The sequence below is a fragment of the Erigeron canadensis genome, chromosome 7, assembly GCF_010389155.1.
Source record: "Erigeron canadensis isolate Cc75 chromosome 7, C_canadensis_v1, whole genome shotgun sequence".
In the NCBI taxonomy this organism is placed as follows: Eukaryota; Viridiplantae; Streptophyta; class Magnoliopsida; order Asterales; family Asteraceae; genus Erigeron; species Erigeron canadensis.
Window position 1 is genome coordinate 14,731,186 of NC_057767.1, and position 16,304 is coordinate 14,747,489.

The 16,304-nt window shown below is 35.6% G+C and overlaps 2 protein-coding genes across 3 annotated transcripts; one reads left to right on the forward strand and one right to left on the reverse strand.

Annotated features, from left to right (window-relative positions):
- Positions 1–7,022: 7,022 nt before the first annotated feature.
- On the forward strand, positions 7,023–7,766 carry LOC122609003. Its single transcript, XM_043782065.1, has 2 exons — positions 7,023–7,515; positions 7,651–7,766. Exons 1-2 carry the CDS (start codon positions 7,023–7,025, stop codon positions 7,764–7,766), a joined length of 609 nt encoding a protein of 202 aa, XP_043638000.1.
- A 1,599-nt stretch (positions 7,767–9,365) lies between these two features.
- Positions 9,366–15,977, reverse strand: LOC122606930 (5-formyltetrahydrofolate cyclo-ligase, mitochondrial). 2 transcript variants are annotated; one of them, XM_043779825.1, is made up of 7 exons: positions 15,666–15,977; positions 12,010–12,150; positions 11,358–11,510; positions 10,818–10,859; positions 10,686–10,731; positions 9,992–10,062; positions 9,366–9,906 (listed from the first exon to the last, which is right to left on the reverse strand). In XM_043779825.1, the coding sequence occupies exons 1-7, from the start codon at positions 15,922–15,924 to the stop codon at positions 9,770–9,772; spliced, it is 849 nt and encodes a 282-aa protein (XP_043635760.1). In that variant the 5' UTR covers positions 15,925–15,977; the 3' UTR covers positions 9,366–9,769. The 2 variants fall into 2 exon arrangements, with proteins under 2 accessions (XP_043635760.1, XP_043635759.1); XM_043779824.1 differs by having other exon boundaries at positions 11,358–11,522.
- Positions 15,978–16,304: the final 327 nt, after the last annotated feature.

The window sequence follows — 16,304 nt, forward strand, 5'->3', positions numbered from 1 at the left end:
GGACTTCTGCCTGGTTAAGTCTTTTGGACTCATCAGAAATGTTTTACCTTTCTAGAGACCGGGCTTGATCATCAGGTTTGTTACCTTCAAGATTTTTCTTTAGTTGAGCAACATCTTCAAATTCTTCGAATTGTGGTTGACTCTCATCAGTACATGTAACATCCGTCAATTCTGATCGTTTGACTTTCCGCTTAACTTGACCAATAACTTAAACTATTAATGAAAATGTTTCGTTTCGGGACATTATGACTGATGAGATGCTTGAAGGGTCAAATTATCGACTCATTATGTGACACGATAACTAGCGATGAATTTATGAACTAGGAGTGTAGATGGGTCAACCCATGGTTATGACCCAAGACCCATGTGTAACACCCCGACTACGGCGGAAAACTTGGGATGTAAGATAAAGCACACGCGCACATGGATGTTACATGGGAATACTAAATGAGTGCATAGATTAAGCATAATTAATCGATTACATAGTCAATTAAGCAAAAGAGGAGTCATCACACATAGGTTAAATCAGCAATCAAATAAATGTATGAAAAGTTCCCATGCAGGGGTAACGGTTAGGCATATTGCCATCAAGCATAAATGAAAGCATGCAAACTCCAAAACCTAGCCTGCAGTCTGCTAAAAGTCCCATGCTACCAATCCTAGCCACGATTTGCTTGATTACTTGAAAGGAATACTTAAACGTGTCAACACAAAGGTTGGTGAGTTCGTAGGTTTGAGTACATAAATAGGTTATACAAATATGTTTTATGCCGTTAATAGAATTCGAGAATAAAGTAGTATGATGTGGCTAGAGACCAACTTTGCTCATAAGCATGTGGTTATGTGTAATCGTGCACTTACGGTACCTGGCTAGAATAGATCAATCGTGCACACACAGTCATCAATATGACCGGCAAGTATAAATCAATCGAGCACTCACAGTCATCAACATGACCGGCTAATATCAATCGAGCACTCACAGTCATCAATATGACCGGCTAATATCAATCGAGCACTCACAGTCATCAATATGACCGGCTAGTATCAATCGAGCACTCACAGTCATCAATATGACCGGCTAGTATATGTATATCAATCGTGCACTCACAGTCATCAACATGACCGGCAAGTATGACACAAAGTAGTCTAACAGCCATAGAGTAATAAAAGCAGTTACGACATATATAAAAGTATGAGTAGTATTCCTTTCACCCCAAAACATAAGTAAGAAAAAGGGGCTACGAAGACTCACAGTGATCCGGTACAAGCGTAGTTTACGAGCACAGAGAACAAGCACAGATATAAGTAGGTTATATCTATTTGAATCCAAGTAAGTCTTGATGTAAACCTAATCACAAGTTATTGATCATAAATAAATACATGTATTAGTTCTCGTGATTAATTATTCACTGAGATGTCCTTGATGAACTGATGATTTGGTCCTTTGAAGATCTTTGAACGTTTTTACTCGAAAAGAGTTTGAATGAACTTTAAGTACTCGAACTGGACTCGATATGAACGTCTTGGAACTCTCACACAAGTAATTACAATGTCAAAGAGTGAACGTGTCTCTATTGATGAACTTTAGCTTTAAGAACTCTTTCTAGTTGTTCATAGAACTCGTACTTTATTAATCTAGATAGAACGTATCTTTAGTATACTCAGTTAGGGTTTGCACAACGTTCGTAGTTTTAGATTGATTTATGAACTAACTTCGATGTTGTCAGGTAGCCTTGGATGTGATTGATCAAGTGTTTAATGATGTTATGAACTGATTTGGTGATTAATGATCAAGTGTGGTATGTTATAGAACAAGTTCGTGTTGTTTTAAGATGAGTACAAGATCGTCTAGGGTTTGGAACTTCAAGATTGTTTCACTGGTCAAGGAGCAAGATCGTCCCTCAGGACAGGGAGAAAGATCGTCCTAGCTGATCAAGGACAAGATCGTCCTAGCTGATCAAGGACAAGATCGTCCCAAGTTTCAATGTACAAGATCGTATTAGATGTCTATAGTTCAAGGTCGTTTCAAGTGTATCAAGGATTCAAGATCGTTTTAGGGCTTGTGAACTCAAGATCGTCCTAGCCTCTACCTAGCCAAGACCGTCCTAGTTTCCAAGTATGAGAACAAGTGTACAAGATCGTTTCATGAACAAGTGTTTGAGCAAAACCAATCCAAAGGATCAGTTACCCATTAAACGAACCAACAACATCACAACACCACACGAGATCGAACGAACAAGAACCATGAACCAAGAGGCTGTCCAGGACGATCTTGGGGACCAAGATCGTCCCACCAAGACCGTCCCATTAACCAGAACGGGCTGAACATGAACAACACACAATACGAAGATCTAGATCGATTCCGGGACTAGTTAGAACTTGGAACTAGTACATATATACATAATAACACTAACCAATAACACTTTTAACAATTTCAAGACCATCTATAACATAAACAAGGCGTGGTACATCAAGAACAAGTTTTTCCTCATTTTCAAAAATGGGTTTTGTAGATTAAAGCATGTTATGACCCAAATTTGTTCATAAAAATGTTACTAAACACATTTAGACACAAACCCATTGACTATAAACACGATTTTCATTTAAAATTTGGACCAAATCATCAAGAACATAAACTTGAAAAAGTACACTTTTAATTTGATCAAAATCTCAAAATTTGTTGTTGTTACCTGAAATTTGATGCTAGAAATATGTTTTGATTATTACAAGGATGCTAAAAGTACAAATAATTTTGGTTTAACAACCTGAAATCAAAAGGTGAATTCTGTGTGTGTGAATGTGGCTGCAACTATGTGTTTTAGAGTGAGAAAGAAGAAAGATGAAGAGGATGATGAATAGTTGTTTTTCTCTCACTAGGGTTCCATTTCCTTCTTTATATACCTTTCCTATATTAAATGAACTCCATAAATGCAAAGACTATTTGTGAACATTTTTGGACTAGAACTTTTATAAACTTGAACGTTTACGACTCGAATTCTAATATTTTATCGTGTTAAGTTATAAACTCGACATTTAAATCAAGATTTAAGATCAAATTGACCTTCACGTAAACACATAATTGGGTCTAAGATATACCAAGAACTTAAATTAAATTGAACTGGCTAATCGTTCTAATGCCGACAGTACGATTCGAGGAATTTATTTAAAACATTTCTAAGACGGTTGTTACACCATGACCCAACTTTTACACCCTATCCTCCCTCCCTTCCATTCATTCACCCACTCTTCTATTTCTCTCTACCTCCCTCCCAAGAACACACACACTAACACTCATCTCCTTCTCCTTAAATTCTTGCATCAAAAATGGTTGTTTTAAGCTAAATTTCACAAGAATAATTATCCTTATCATCTTCTAAACAACATATCAAAAATTTGGTTCTTCAAACTTAAGAAATCTTCCATTTCGGGTCAAATTCGGGTTTGAGCACTTGGTGAAGATTTTGGTAAATTAAATTCAACCCATAGTTATCATTTTATGTTTATTAACTTGTTTCTAGTTGATTTCAAGCAAATTCGGGTCACAAATCGGGTAAAAACGAATTAGGGTTTAATTAGGGTTTGAAATGGGTCAAAATGGATTTGAGCAAGGATTTGATGTTATGAATCGAAACTAAGATGTGGGTTATGTTTGTTTATGTCAAATGATGTTAGTTTATGCTTCAAAACATGTCTTGAACCTTCCTAGATCGATCCTTGGGTGAAAAATGAAGTTTTGGGGGTGTTTGGCTCGAAATGCTGTTGCTGGTGATGATCTCGATGGGTTGCGGCGCAACTAGTCAAGTTGCGGGGAAACTTAAATGCCTGTTTTTCTGTTGCGGCGCAACCTTAAGTTGCGGCACAATTGGGGGTTTTAATTTCTCAACATTTTCGTAGCTTCAGTTCTAGCTTTCTAGGATAGTCCCGACCTTTCCGGAATGTATTCTTATGATCTTATTGGTGCCCTACACAAGACAACCCATCCGTTCAAAGTCGAGAGTCACTTTTGGAATCAAACTTGAGATTTTAACTCAAACTATATACGTATATACTTATAACTTTTGATCCGTAAGTCCAATCGAGTCATATGACCTATCGTTGGAATCATAAGAGAGTCTAGTTTCTTTTGATAACATTTATGTGGGATGAATCTTCCTACATTTCTAAAAATATCGAGTCTAAGTGTCTTATTTATACTCAGGAAGGTTGTTTAAGCGTTAGTGGGTTTGTGACTCGACTTAAACTTGCTAGACCAACTTATTAAGGTTATTAGAGTTGGAATTGATTGTAATGTGATGTACATTCATAGGTTGTGGACACGTGGCGATCGTTGAACGTTTATAAACTCAGCTTAACTCGATCTTAACTTCTCATTGCCGATCAAGGTGAGTTCCGTAGCTCCCTACTCAATTGAGGTTCGGGCTGAAAAGTGTACACATACGTGCTTGTTTGATTGTTTGATTAATTTGATTGACGGCTTATTGATTGTCTGATTTTTTTTGTTTGATTTATTGATTATTTGATTTATTGATTGTCTGATTGATGGATGGCTTTGATTGATTGTTCGATGGTTTACGCATATGATTGTGATATCGTGATTATTTAGGATAGTCGTACATACATGGAAGTCGGTTATGCCTTCAAAGGGTTTGAGATGTGGTGGGAAGGCTGCGGGTGACCCTATATATAAGCATCTAGAACCCGTTGAAAGTAGAATCCTCCTAAGTGTATGTACATATCGTTTGGTTGGTTTGGATGGTTGATGGACTTGACATTGAGACATAAATGCAAGCATACTTATTTATTTCTGCGGAGATACACACAAGCATACTTATTTATTTGTACGAAGATACACGCAAGCATACTTATTTATTTGTGCGAAGATACACGCAAGCATACTTATTTATTTGTGCGGAGATACACGCAAGCATACTTATTTATTTGTGCGGAGATACACGTAATCATACTTATTTATTTGTGCGGAGATACACGCAAGCATACTTATTTATTTGTGCGGAGATATACGCAAGAATACTTATTTAGTTGTGCGGAGATACACGCAAGCATACTTATTTAGTTGTGCGGAGATACACGCAAGCATACTTACCTATTTATGCGCTCTACACGCAACGTATACCTATTTATGCGCTTTACACGCAATGTATAACTATTTATGCGCTTTACACGCAACGTATACCTATTTATGCGCTTTACACGTAATGTATACTTATCTATGTGTCTTACACGAGATGTTTACGTGGCATGGTTGGCCTACATTTGACATTTATCATGGCACATGTATACATATAATACGTGACTTGGATATTTTCACCACTTGTGCTCATCTTTTACATGTGACTATTTTTTGCCATGTATCCTTGTTGTGATTTTACATTGTGACTATTGTCAATGGTTCCTTGTGAACCATTACTTATGTTGGACTCGGGCTTGGACTTTCGTGGATCAAGGATTCAGGTAATCAAGAATTTGTTGGATGTGAAGTTTGATTGATACTTATTTTGGACTCGGGCTTAGACTTTCGTGGATCAAGGATTCATTCACCCATTGCGTTACTTTATGCTTAGGATCGATAGCCGTCTTTTATTTGTGCATTTTGTACTTTATATTGAGGTTGGATTCACCGGATCCCTTTTATTCATTTAAACTTATTCTGCGATAATTCCATGCATACGCTATATCTTTTTGGTAATATTTTGAGCCTAACTCAGGGTGTTACAGCACAAGTAACCTCTTCTTCTTGCATATTGGCTTCAGTATCAATGGCTTCTGCCAACTTATCCAATATCCTCTCCTTCATTTTCTCAGCAGCATGGTTGCACCTGGGTTCATACTTGCCCCATTGGAATAATCACCAGAGATTATCTGGAGGTGATTCCATAAACCTTCGAGCATTGGTCTATCAGTAGAACCGGTGTGACCTACAACTGGGTTGAACTCAGCAAGTTCTTTCTTAACCACTTAGAACTTCCTTTTTCAAATCAAAAACTTCAGATGTCAAGTTCTAGGGAACACTACTACAAATTGAGTCCAAGGCAACATTTTAGTAGCAACACTTTTAAAAAGTGTTGCATTAGACATACAATAGGTTCAAAAGCATCATTTTTCAAATAAGTGTTTCATTTAAAGATCTAAGGCAACACATTTTGAAAAGTGCTCCAAATTTATTAAAAAAATGAAACACTTATAAAAAAAATGCTGTATTTATTAAAGCTTATAAACAATACTTTTGAAAAGTCTTCCTAATAGTTTAAAAAAATAGAATAGACGTTAATAAGTGTTAAGAATTAAGAATAATATGCGTGTTAGCTGGTTTAATTGTACTCTCACTCTACTCTTGACGAGTTTATACACCTGATAGTGCTTGGTGTTGCTCTTTACACAAATTTTCTTGTCCTAGCTTTTAAATTTTTCGACAACTTCAATTTTTACTCTATTAATAAATTATCAGAAAACGCCAATGAAACCGTACAGACTTAACTCACTTAAGTAAAGAAAACTACTATAATTAAACAACTTAAATAGCAATATTGGCTTACAACTTTATACTCCCTATATTATAGTTTTAAGGGTGGACGGAGCGTATAGGCACCCAACCGGTACCCATCCGGTACCGGTTTGCACACCGTGCCGACCCCCTGGTACCGGTAGGGTGGGGAGCGTTTTGGGGAGGGCGGTGCCGGTTGTGGTGCCTATTCTCGTTCGACCGTTACGGAATTAAAAAAAAAAACCGTGGGGCCCTTTCCAACAGTACAAATCCACTCTTTCTCTTCTCCTTTCTTCTTTATTTCATTGTTCTTTCTGGTTTTTTTCTTTGCAAACAACAGCAGCAACAAGATAGTGTAAAACATATATATTATCATATATACACATATATTTATAAAAAAACAATCATGAACCCTTTTTTCAACAATCCGTTATTTTTCACAAACGCCCCAACACCCCCAAATATGCAATCGAACTCGAGTTCATCCGACGAGACGGAACGATATATTAATCTCTTCACAATGGCGCATCATGCGCTTGATCAAGAGGTCCGAGATACTGCCTCCTCTTCAAGAAAGTATACAAAAAGAGACAATCGTATTGAGTCGCACGACCGTCTTGTTCGAAATTACTTTGCCGAGGAACCGAAACTTGATGAGGATTTTTTTAGAACACGGTTTCGGATGAGTAGATGGTTGTTTGTGAAGATAGCTACGGATTTGGAAAACAATTTTGAATATTTTCAGAGGAGGTTCGACAGTCGTGGGAAACTTGGGTTCTCGGTTTTACAGAGGTGCACATCTGTCGTTCGCCAGTTAGGATACGGTAGTAATCCCGATAGTTTAGATGATTACTTAAATATGTCGGAAAGATCGTCATGTGACACCCTAAATGGTTTTTGTGACGGAGTCATTAGGTTATATCAGCATGAATATTTGTGTAGGCCAACGCGTAATGATGTGCAACGCATTTTTGATCATCATGCGTCTTATCATGGTTTTCCCGGCATGTTAGGTATGTATTTACTTATATACGGTTATATATAGTTTCGGTTTCATATATATATATATATATTATGTAGTTTACTTAATAGTTTCGGTTTAATAATGCGGCTTACTTATATACGGTTAATACTTTCGGTTTATATAGGGAGTGTTGATTGTACACACTGGGCTTGGGATAACTGTCCAGTGGCTTGGCGTGGACAGTACACGAGAGGTGACCATCACGGGCCGACAATATGGCTTGAAGCAGTGGCGTCATAGGATACATGGATTTGGCACGCATACTTTGGTGTTGCCGGTTCAAACAACGACATTAATGTGTTGAATCAATCTCCTTTGTTCAATTACTATGAAGACGACACAGAACCGGTGGTTCCTTTCACTGTAAATGGAACCGAATATAAGTACCCGTATTTTCTCGTGGATGAGATCTACCAAAGATATGCGATGTTTGTGAAAACCATTCCTCATCCAACCGGTGAGAAAAGGATTCGATTTGCTAGGGCACAGGAGGCTGCAAGGAAGGATGTGCAGCGAACTTTTGGTATTATCAAAAAAAAAAAAAAAAATACTTAGAGAACCGGCACGACGAATGGATGAACTCCCCATCCGTAAGATCATGTATGCGTGTTGTATTCTTCACAACATGATTTTTAAAGACGAGGACCACGCATTATGTCCTGATTATATCCCAGATCCCTAGGTCGCGTCACAACCATCAGATGCTCGGCTACCAGAGATACAGGACTCGAGCGTTCACGAAGATCTTCGGATGGATCTCATTGACTATATTCATTGCACGTTCATCCCGGATCTCGATCGCTAGTTTATTTATGTATTGTGTTCTCGTTTCGTTTATGATTGTAGTTTGGTGTTTTATTTTATTGTTTTAGTTTAATATTGTATTAGTTTTCAATTATTAAATAAAAGTATTAGTTATTATTTTAAATAAAATAAATAGAACGTAAATTAAATATAAAAATGTGGGGAGGGCAGGGAAGGGTGGCAAGGTGCTCTTAGCTTTAGGGAGCGGGCGGGGAGGAGGAAAAAAATCGGGAAGGGAAGGAGAGGGGTGGCGAGGTGCTCCCTCACCCTAATTATCGTCAGATGCAAAGGGTGTTTAGAAGTGCTAACTTATACTGTAAGTATATTTATAAAAAAGAAAATGCATTATTTTAATTTCAGTTATGCCGACTTTGTTGGGAAAAATAAAAAACGAATCCCAAAGATACAAATACAAATACAAATAATGAAATAAATCAATAAGATACCGCCCAATTTTCCAACACAAAATTGATATCTTTGAGTTCCCTTCCCTCTGAGTTTCCCCCAAATCTAAAATCACACTTATCAAAAATATGTCTCTCTTCTCTTTCTCAAATTAGCCTTCTCGATCTATTTATTGAGAATCGGTTTTGCGAGCATTAATAAAGCCAAAATTGAGAGACAATTTTGTATCTCAATGTTGTATTTAGATACGTTAATCTTAATTTTAATTTTTTAGGTGTTATTTTGAAGTTATTTCTTTTGTTTTAAAACTGCTTCCACATTATTAAAGATTACAGTGGACTCAAAACCCGTAACATGCCTATTTAGGTGTTATGGATTTACATTTTTCATGTTGGCCATGGAAATGGTCCAATGGAGACTAATGACATCTCGGTAATCTATTAAGATTAGAAGCCTTTTCCTTTGGCTGTCAAACTGTTATTAGAAATACGTTTTGCAAGACAAATATATTCATGAAACAATTTTTGTGACTAGATTGATTTTATAAAAACAAGTAAACAAATAAGATGAGAAATATAGTGAGTTAGTGACTACTTAGATGGAAAAGGTCTTCCCTTTTGACTTACAAAGTCCAACTAAATATTGCCCATCAAATTACTGATTACCAAAGGTCCAAAACATACATCTTTTGTCACCAAGAAATAAATTTTTCTATACAAGTGTCGTTTCCCAGTTTCTAAAAATCAATACAACAATAATACGAGTCATAAGTTAACATAACCATGATACAAGAATGATGCAAACATCTATAACTCCCAAATTAGAAAACCTTATACTGTGCTCAGCATGTGAGAGTTCCAAAAGATGCCTCTGATCTTCAAATATCCTTGTAATAATTGACCTTGTATGGTCATATCGTCAACTTAACATGGGTTTAAGCAAATATTCTTTTCCGGTATCTTTGATGAGCAAAACATAACATTTATACTTTAGGAAACACATCAATATAGATACCATCAACTTAAAGAACGGCCTCATCTACAAATCTCTTGAGCCACGGGGCTTATAAGAATAAAGCCAGAGGGGGATACAAGAGCATCTATAAAAACGTCGCTAGGAGTAAGTGGTATTACGCCTTCTTCTAGTATTTGCACTGAATACGATAATGCAACTGCAGGACAGTTTGTAAGTCATGTGACCATTGAAGCTTTAGGATCTAGCCTTCTTAAAAAAGAGAACATCAAAGAAAAACTTACTTAGAAGAGGTTGTTTCCAGTTTCTTTCCTTTGCCTGTTCTTGGTACTTCGACAGGAACGTGTCATAGTAGCTACATAGTTATTAAGTGCAAGGCATATGAAATCATAAACAAAAGAAGTAATTATAAAGGCCGAGAGCTACAGATACCAGTCAATTATATATGGTTCACCTCTACATACATGATTGGTGCTAAAGCATGAAGGTGACAAGATGGGTGGGCTTGGGTTGGGTATTATGCCAAAACGGGCCAGGCAGGGTTCACTTGAACTATGAAAAACAATGAATGCAGATGAAAATTAGTAATTATAAACTCTTGCTGCAGAAGTAAATTTTTTGACAATATTAACATTGTTAGACTTGTGGATTAAATTGGTAAAAGTTGGTTGCAATTTGGTTTACATTTTGACTGTAAGAGCAAAAATTAGAACAAGAAAAACGTTTATGCATGTCTGTGCTAATTTCATGTATTTAGTACATTTTCATTAGATTGACTTTAAACTTCTATTTATTTACACACAATTACGTATAAGGGCATCCATGTATCATTACTTTTTTGCAAGCAATCAATCCTAACAACCACAAATGATGTCCTTGTATCCTTGCACGATATATTTAAAGATCATAAATAAGCAAACATCATTGGTCACTATCTATTGATTCACTATGATTGTGGGACAAAGATGTAAAACTTACCCTCCACCACGGCCCAGTCGTCTTCCAGTTCTATCAAAAGCAAGTCCTTAAAAGAAGATTTAAAAGGAAAACCATCAGATAAACTTTGGATGATGAATCAGTTGAATCACACACTTTAGTTGTAGGAAATACCAGGTAACAGGAGCAGATCAACAGGCTCATTCGCCAACATAACTGCAAAAGATAAAAGCCTTTAGATATAATAATAATCACTGAACCCCTCTTCTCTTTTCAGAAGGCAATAAGGATTTTAGTTCCCAATTTACGACCATGTGGGAAGACTTAAAATTTTCATTTTAAGAAAATGCGGCAATCTCGGTGGGTTACGTAGCGGGTCGAAACAGATTCGGCTAATATGGTCCAGGGTTGGGTTAACTCTACATCTTTTTCCCATTTTAGTGAAAAAAATTTAAAATCATTAATTACTTAGTTTTGGTTACAAAAACAACAATCTAAATCTTTAATGTTTGAGAAAGAACCCTATCCAGATCAACCCATTCATAAGTTAAGTAGGCTGAGATAGTCACCTCCAATGCAAATTCAAAGATAGTATTAAACAAGTATTCTCGATCAGAAAGATCAAAAACCAGATTTAATGTTTTATCTTATATGACATATTAAGAATCAAACTTCCAATAGGATGAAATATTCAAGAACTCTATCACAACTAACCATCTTCACGATCATTCCCATTAGCATCAGTCGGAGCAGGCTCCAAAATGTTCATAGAGTTTGCAATTAAATCATCCATACCCGATATATTTAACATCCTCATGTAGCAATTTTTGTCCTCCACCCGTGGAACATAAAGTTTCTTCGCTGTTTCTGTTAAGCCATCTTCATTCACCAATAGATGGTTAGATGCCCATTCATATATCAATCCGATTGAGTTATAACAAAATAGAGAAGTCAAGTATTATTGTTTTCTAGTGTAAAGATAAATTATAATCTTTATTTTAAAACCCTATACATCACTTGAATTTTTTATTTTTTTACTCATACTCTAATTAGAAAAGTTAGATCTGCCTCGGACGTATGATGTAGAATAATAGAGAATTTTCAGTTTGAATTAAGATTCATATTTCATTATATCTCAACAAATGCAACAAGCCAACAATTGACAACTTTTTTCCTAAGAAAGCACGCTTAAAAAAAGAAAATACTACCATTATCAAAAATCATATACGTTCGGTCAAAATAATTGAACTTCTACTACTATGCGCTACCCCGTATTCATGCAAACACAGACTACCAAGACTATCATGAACATTATTAAATTTCAGATAACACAGATATTTTATGTGAGAGTGAGTAATGAAAGAACCTTCATTTGGATTCCGTAAGACATGTTGCAACACCTTTGACGTATCAACTTCTCTCAATGCACTACAGCTTATATAAGCACATAATCTCATTGAAGACTTGAACCATGGAGCTTCCAATATCAGGTTCTGAATGGCATCATCTGGGGGAAAAAAAGAAAGACATACTATAACTTTATCCAAGGGAATATAATTTGACTTTTGAGTCAGTCATATTACTTTTTTAATCACATTGATGTAGAATATGGTACAAACTTAGCATAAACATTTTAGCTTCCCATTTCTTGGTACACAGTTGATCTCTTTAATCACTCTTCTTCTCATAATTATAGATTATGTATGGATATTAGTGACGAAAACTTGTACACTATGTAGTCGATTTCGGTGGTATACCAGTGGTATACCGGTGGTATTTCGGTTTTCGGTCCTCCACTGGTATACCGGTATAGAATTTTGTCTACAATTTCGGTACCAAGATTTTCGGTGAAATTTACCGACATCGATCAAATTTCGGTCCAAATTTCGGTGGTATACCAGTTTTTCAGATTTTTTTTTTTTATTAAATTATTTTTGTCCAAACTAAAAAACAACATAAGAAACACTAAAATTTTGAAGTATTAACACTATTCTATCAAATATTGACACTTTTAAGCTTGACTTTGATATTTAGATTGAGTATTAACTTAATATACTTGCTTTTTGTGTGTATAATTGCAATCCTTTTGGTATATATATAATTTAATATAACATTTTTGAAAATATTACGATTACTGAAATACCACTGAAATAACCGATATTAAATATCAGTCCTTGACCAAAACACCGAAATTTTGGTCCTTAACTACTTAGCTTGTACACTACTTTGACCCCAAAGTCAGAACATTTCTAGCAGTAAGATCCAAGATGTAAGAGCCAGCTTTGCGATCATTCCGTGCTCTAGATAGTTCTAATCACCGGTGGAGCCATGTGGGGGGTGAGGGTGGCCAAAACCCACCCCAAGTGCAAAACTAGCCATATACTTTTGAATACTCCTATAGTAAATATAAAAGTATTGTAAGCATTATATCTTACTATATATTATTAATATTTGGCTTGGTTTCCATAGTAAATACCAATTAGGCTGGGGTCATTAGTCAATAAGGATACACAGTCACATAGGTGTGTTTTTAAACCATCTAAATATATGAAAAGTCCGTTACATATATGACCGCTAGCAAGTTAAGATGTATATGAGGAATTTGACATGTTACCGTCTTACCGAGCCCTGATCTTGCAACCGATTCTTTGTTCTTAATCATGTTCCCGAGAGATCCAAGTCACCGTCATTAATTTTGGCCACCCCCGTTCTAATTTCCTAGCTCCGCCACTGGTTCTAATATGAACTTTATAACTTTTCAGAAATGGACACCGACATATTCTTAAGTTTACTATTTTAATATGAACTTGAACTTATTCTTTTTGTACTAAGAACATCTCCAATGCTATGGAACATTTGCCTGCTATGGACTTTCTTTAATTCCATAGCACTGCAACGTCTCACATCAGCTTTCTATAAAAAATCACATTTTATAGCTTACATCAATGATTCCTGACTTTCTCCTCTATGAACTTTCAAAAGTTTATACCAAACCCTACTATACTTTTATATCACTTAATTTATAGAGAAAACTGGTCAAAAATCAGACTGATATTAACGGCCCCCATAGTTTTCTCTATCTTTGGTTCATGAGATGAAATTCTCCTTCATGGACTTCCATGAACTAAGCAAAACAATGTACTTGTTCATAGCATCAACATGTCATCATGGATCTCTATGAGCCATGCATGGTAGATGCTACCTCTAACCAATCTTTATACCCGTATGTGAGACAAAAGTAGTCTAATATTAAGGTTTATGGACATTTAAATCATAGCCACATGATCGTAGTACGATATGCGAAACGAAAACCGGCATGTGGTTCGTACATTTCTAAAATCGGGTACGAGGGGAGGTAGTTCATTCATTCGGTACGTCAATTCGGTACAAAACATTTTATTCATCAAAATCTATGATAGAAAGTCAGTATTTTTATATTCGAAGTAATTAAAAGCTCTTCATGATCATAAATTCATAATTCATATCATAACATAGCATAAATTGCATAAAACTGCAACCACTTAGAGATGCTTCCTTGAATAAAGTCCCTTCTAAACTTATAAAGATTGTGAATTGTTCGCAACAACATTTCTTCTTTTTTTGGAAATGAAGAATACCAATTTGAGCCTACCAGATGGTGATGCCAAACACCTCCTTAATATATTGCATAATTAATTATTATATTTTAAATAAAGAAATTTCGTCCAAATTTAAACACAACATAATAAACACTAATTCTTGAGAGTATTAACATTAATTTATCAAATATTGACACTTTTAATCTTGACTATCTCTTATTATTTAATTATTATATATACATAGATATTGCATAATATTAAAATTACCCATATCCCACCGTGATAACTGATATCTCAAATATCTGTCTTTTGATTTTGGACCAATATAAGTACATAGATTGCATATGGTATCGCCAAGTAAAAATTACATCAAGTGTGTATGTCATGTGTTTTTTTAGTGAAGAAATCATTTATCATCTTTTGGAAGAAAAAAAATGTTAACGTAGTTCGCTAAGCTTATTGGTTTATCTAAGATCAGCCCCGTTTCTTTTTTACTTGATTGAATTAATAATTATAAGTACTTAATACATTACATCAAATTTGCTAATTCTTTTTTAACTTAACGAGCATAATACCCGCGCTTTGCGGCGGAATTTTGTTTTAGGAGTGACAATTTGTTATAAGGGTAAATATGGTAATTTAGTGTTGTAGTGTGTGGATGAGCATTTTGGGAACCATAAACATGCTGAAAGGAACTTTTTGGGAAAAAAAAGTATGCTTAATTTCTTAAGACATACCATAAACAAAAATCCAAAATGCTTTATAATATAAACTTAATAAACAAAAATAACCATCAATTGCCTATTTTTTACTTAATAAATACATACATTATTTATGCCTACATTCTCTTGATACTAATAACTAAAAAAAGAAACGAACCCTTTAACTTATATAGTTAAATATTTGACAATTCCATTTACAGTTACTTACTTTATAGTTTCTGGAATTAAAACCAGTAAAAGAGTTTGTTATTCATTGTGCATTAAAGTATTTTATATGCCGATTGAAAATTATTTCTAGGAACGGTTATTTTTATATATAACATTTTAACATAGCGGAATTGTAGTTTTATAGTTGTAAATTATTTTCAAGGCCATTTGCTCTTGTTCATCCCACTTATCGGCACCTACATCCTTCGGGCAGAATGCCATTCAAATTTTCAGGAAACTATGGAGGGAGGAAAACCTCCTATTAATCCATCAAAAGGGACGACGATTAATAGAAATAAACTTTGCCCACGCCCAAGACCCTCATGGAAGGACTGGGATACCACACTGAGGTTTTTCCCTCAGTGATAGGCCATTTACTTTTATGTCTAATATTTCCGTGCAATTAACCAGGGCTAAATCCTACTGAGGCCAAAAATAAACCTCAACCAAATTAAACCAGTAAGTTTCAAAACTAGATAAACCAAAAACTCATGTAAGATAAAAAGAATATATACCTTCATGAGATCTAAGAGTGGGGTCCATAGACCTGAGATCTTTCTTAACTTTTGATCGAAGCACCCGTTTCTGAGCGAATATGGCATCAAGGTTATCATGGGTCTGAGTGGTGGTCATGCTGGCAGAAATCGGTGAAGATTTTGGGCAATAAATATGAGAAGAAGAAGAAGACGTGGTGAAACAAGTATGAGGAGGAGGAAAAGGGGTGATAATTGAGAGTGGTTTTCTGAAAGGGTGGTGGTGGTGGTTGGTAATCATCACTGCTGTCACCAACCCCCTGATGACCCCTTTGTATGACGAGGAGCCACCCATGTGACACCACCTGACCTCCCTCGATTAAAAAGTAATTTAACTAACTAATTGCTCAGTGCCGTCTTCTGCGGGTTTTGAGCCCCAATATTTCAACAGAATGGAGAGGTTAAAATGTAGGCAGATCTTACCTCTAACTAAGTAGAGAGGCTGCTTCTAGTTTCTACAAATGGCAGACCACCTCCCTCGATCACTTTACCTTTAATTCTATCTTAAAATAATTTTTAAATTTTAGTTTTAACTAGTATTTTTACCCGGGCGTTGCCCCGGGAGAAAAACATAACTCTGGTGATAAAAGTTACAAAAACATTAAGCCGAAAAACAAAATT

Bases quoted from the DNA above. Each gene is read 5' to 3' on its own strand.
- LOC122609003 (XM_043782065.1), top strand. From the start codon at position 7,023: ATGGCGCATCATGCGCTTGATCAAGAGGTCCGAGATACTGCCTCCTCT. The intron at 7,516-7,650 runs GTATGTATTTAC...CGGTTTATATAG, and splicing joins TGGTTTTCCCGGCATGTTAG to GGAGTGTTGATTGTACACAC.
- LOC122606930 (XM_043779824.1), bottom strand. From the start codon at position 15,924: ATGATTACCAACCACCACCACCACCCTTTCAGAAAACCACTCTCAATT. The intron at 10,860-11,357 runs GTTAGTTGTGAT...TATCTTTTGCAG, and splicing joins TGGGAATGATCGTGAAGATG to TTATGTTGGCGAATGAGCCT. The intron at 10,732-10,817 runs GTATTTCCTACA...TCTTCTTTTAAG, and splicing joins TGATCTGCTCCTGTTACCTG to GACTTGCTTTTGATAGAACT.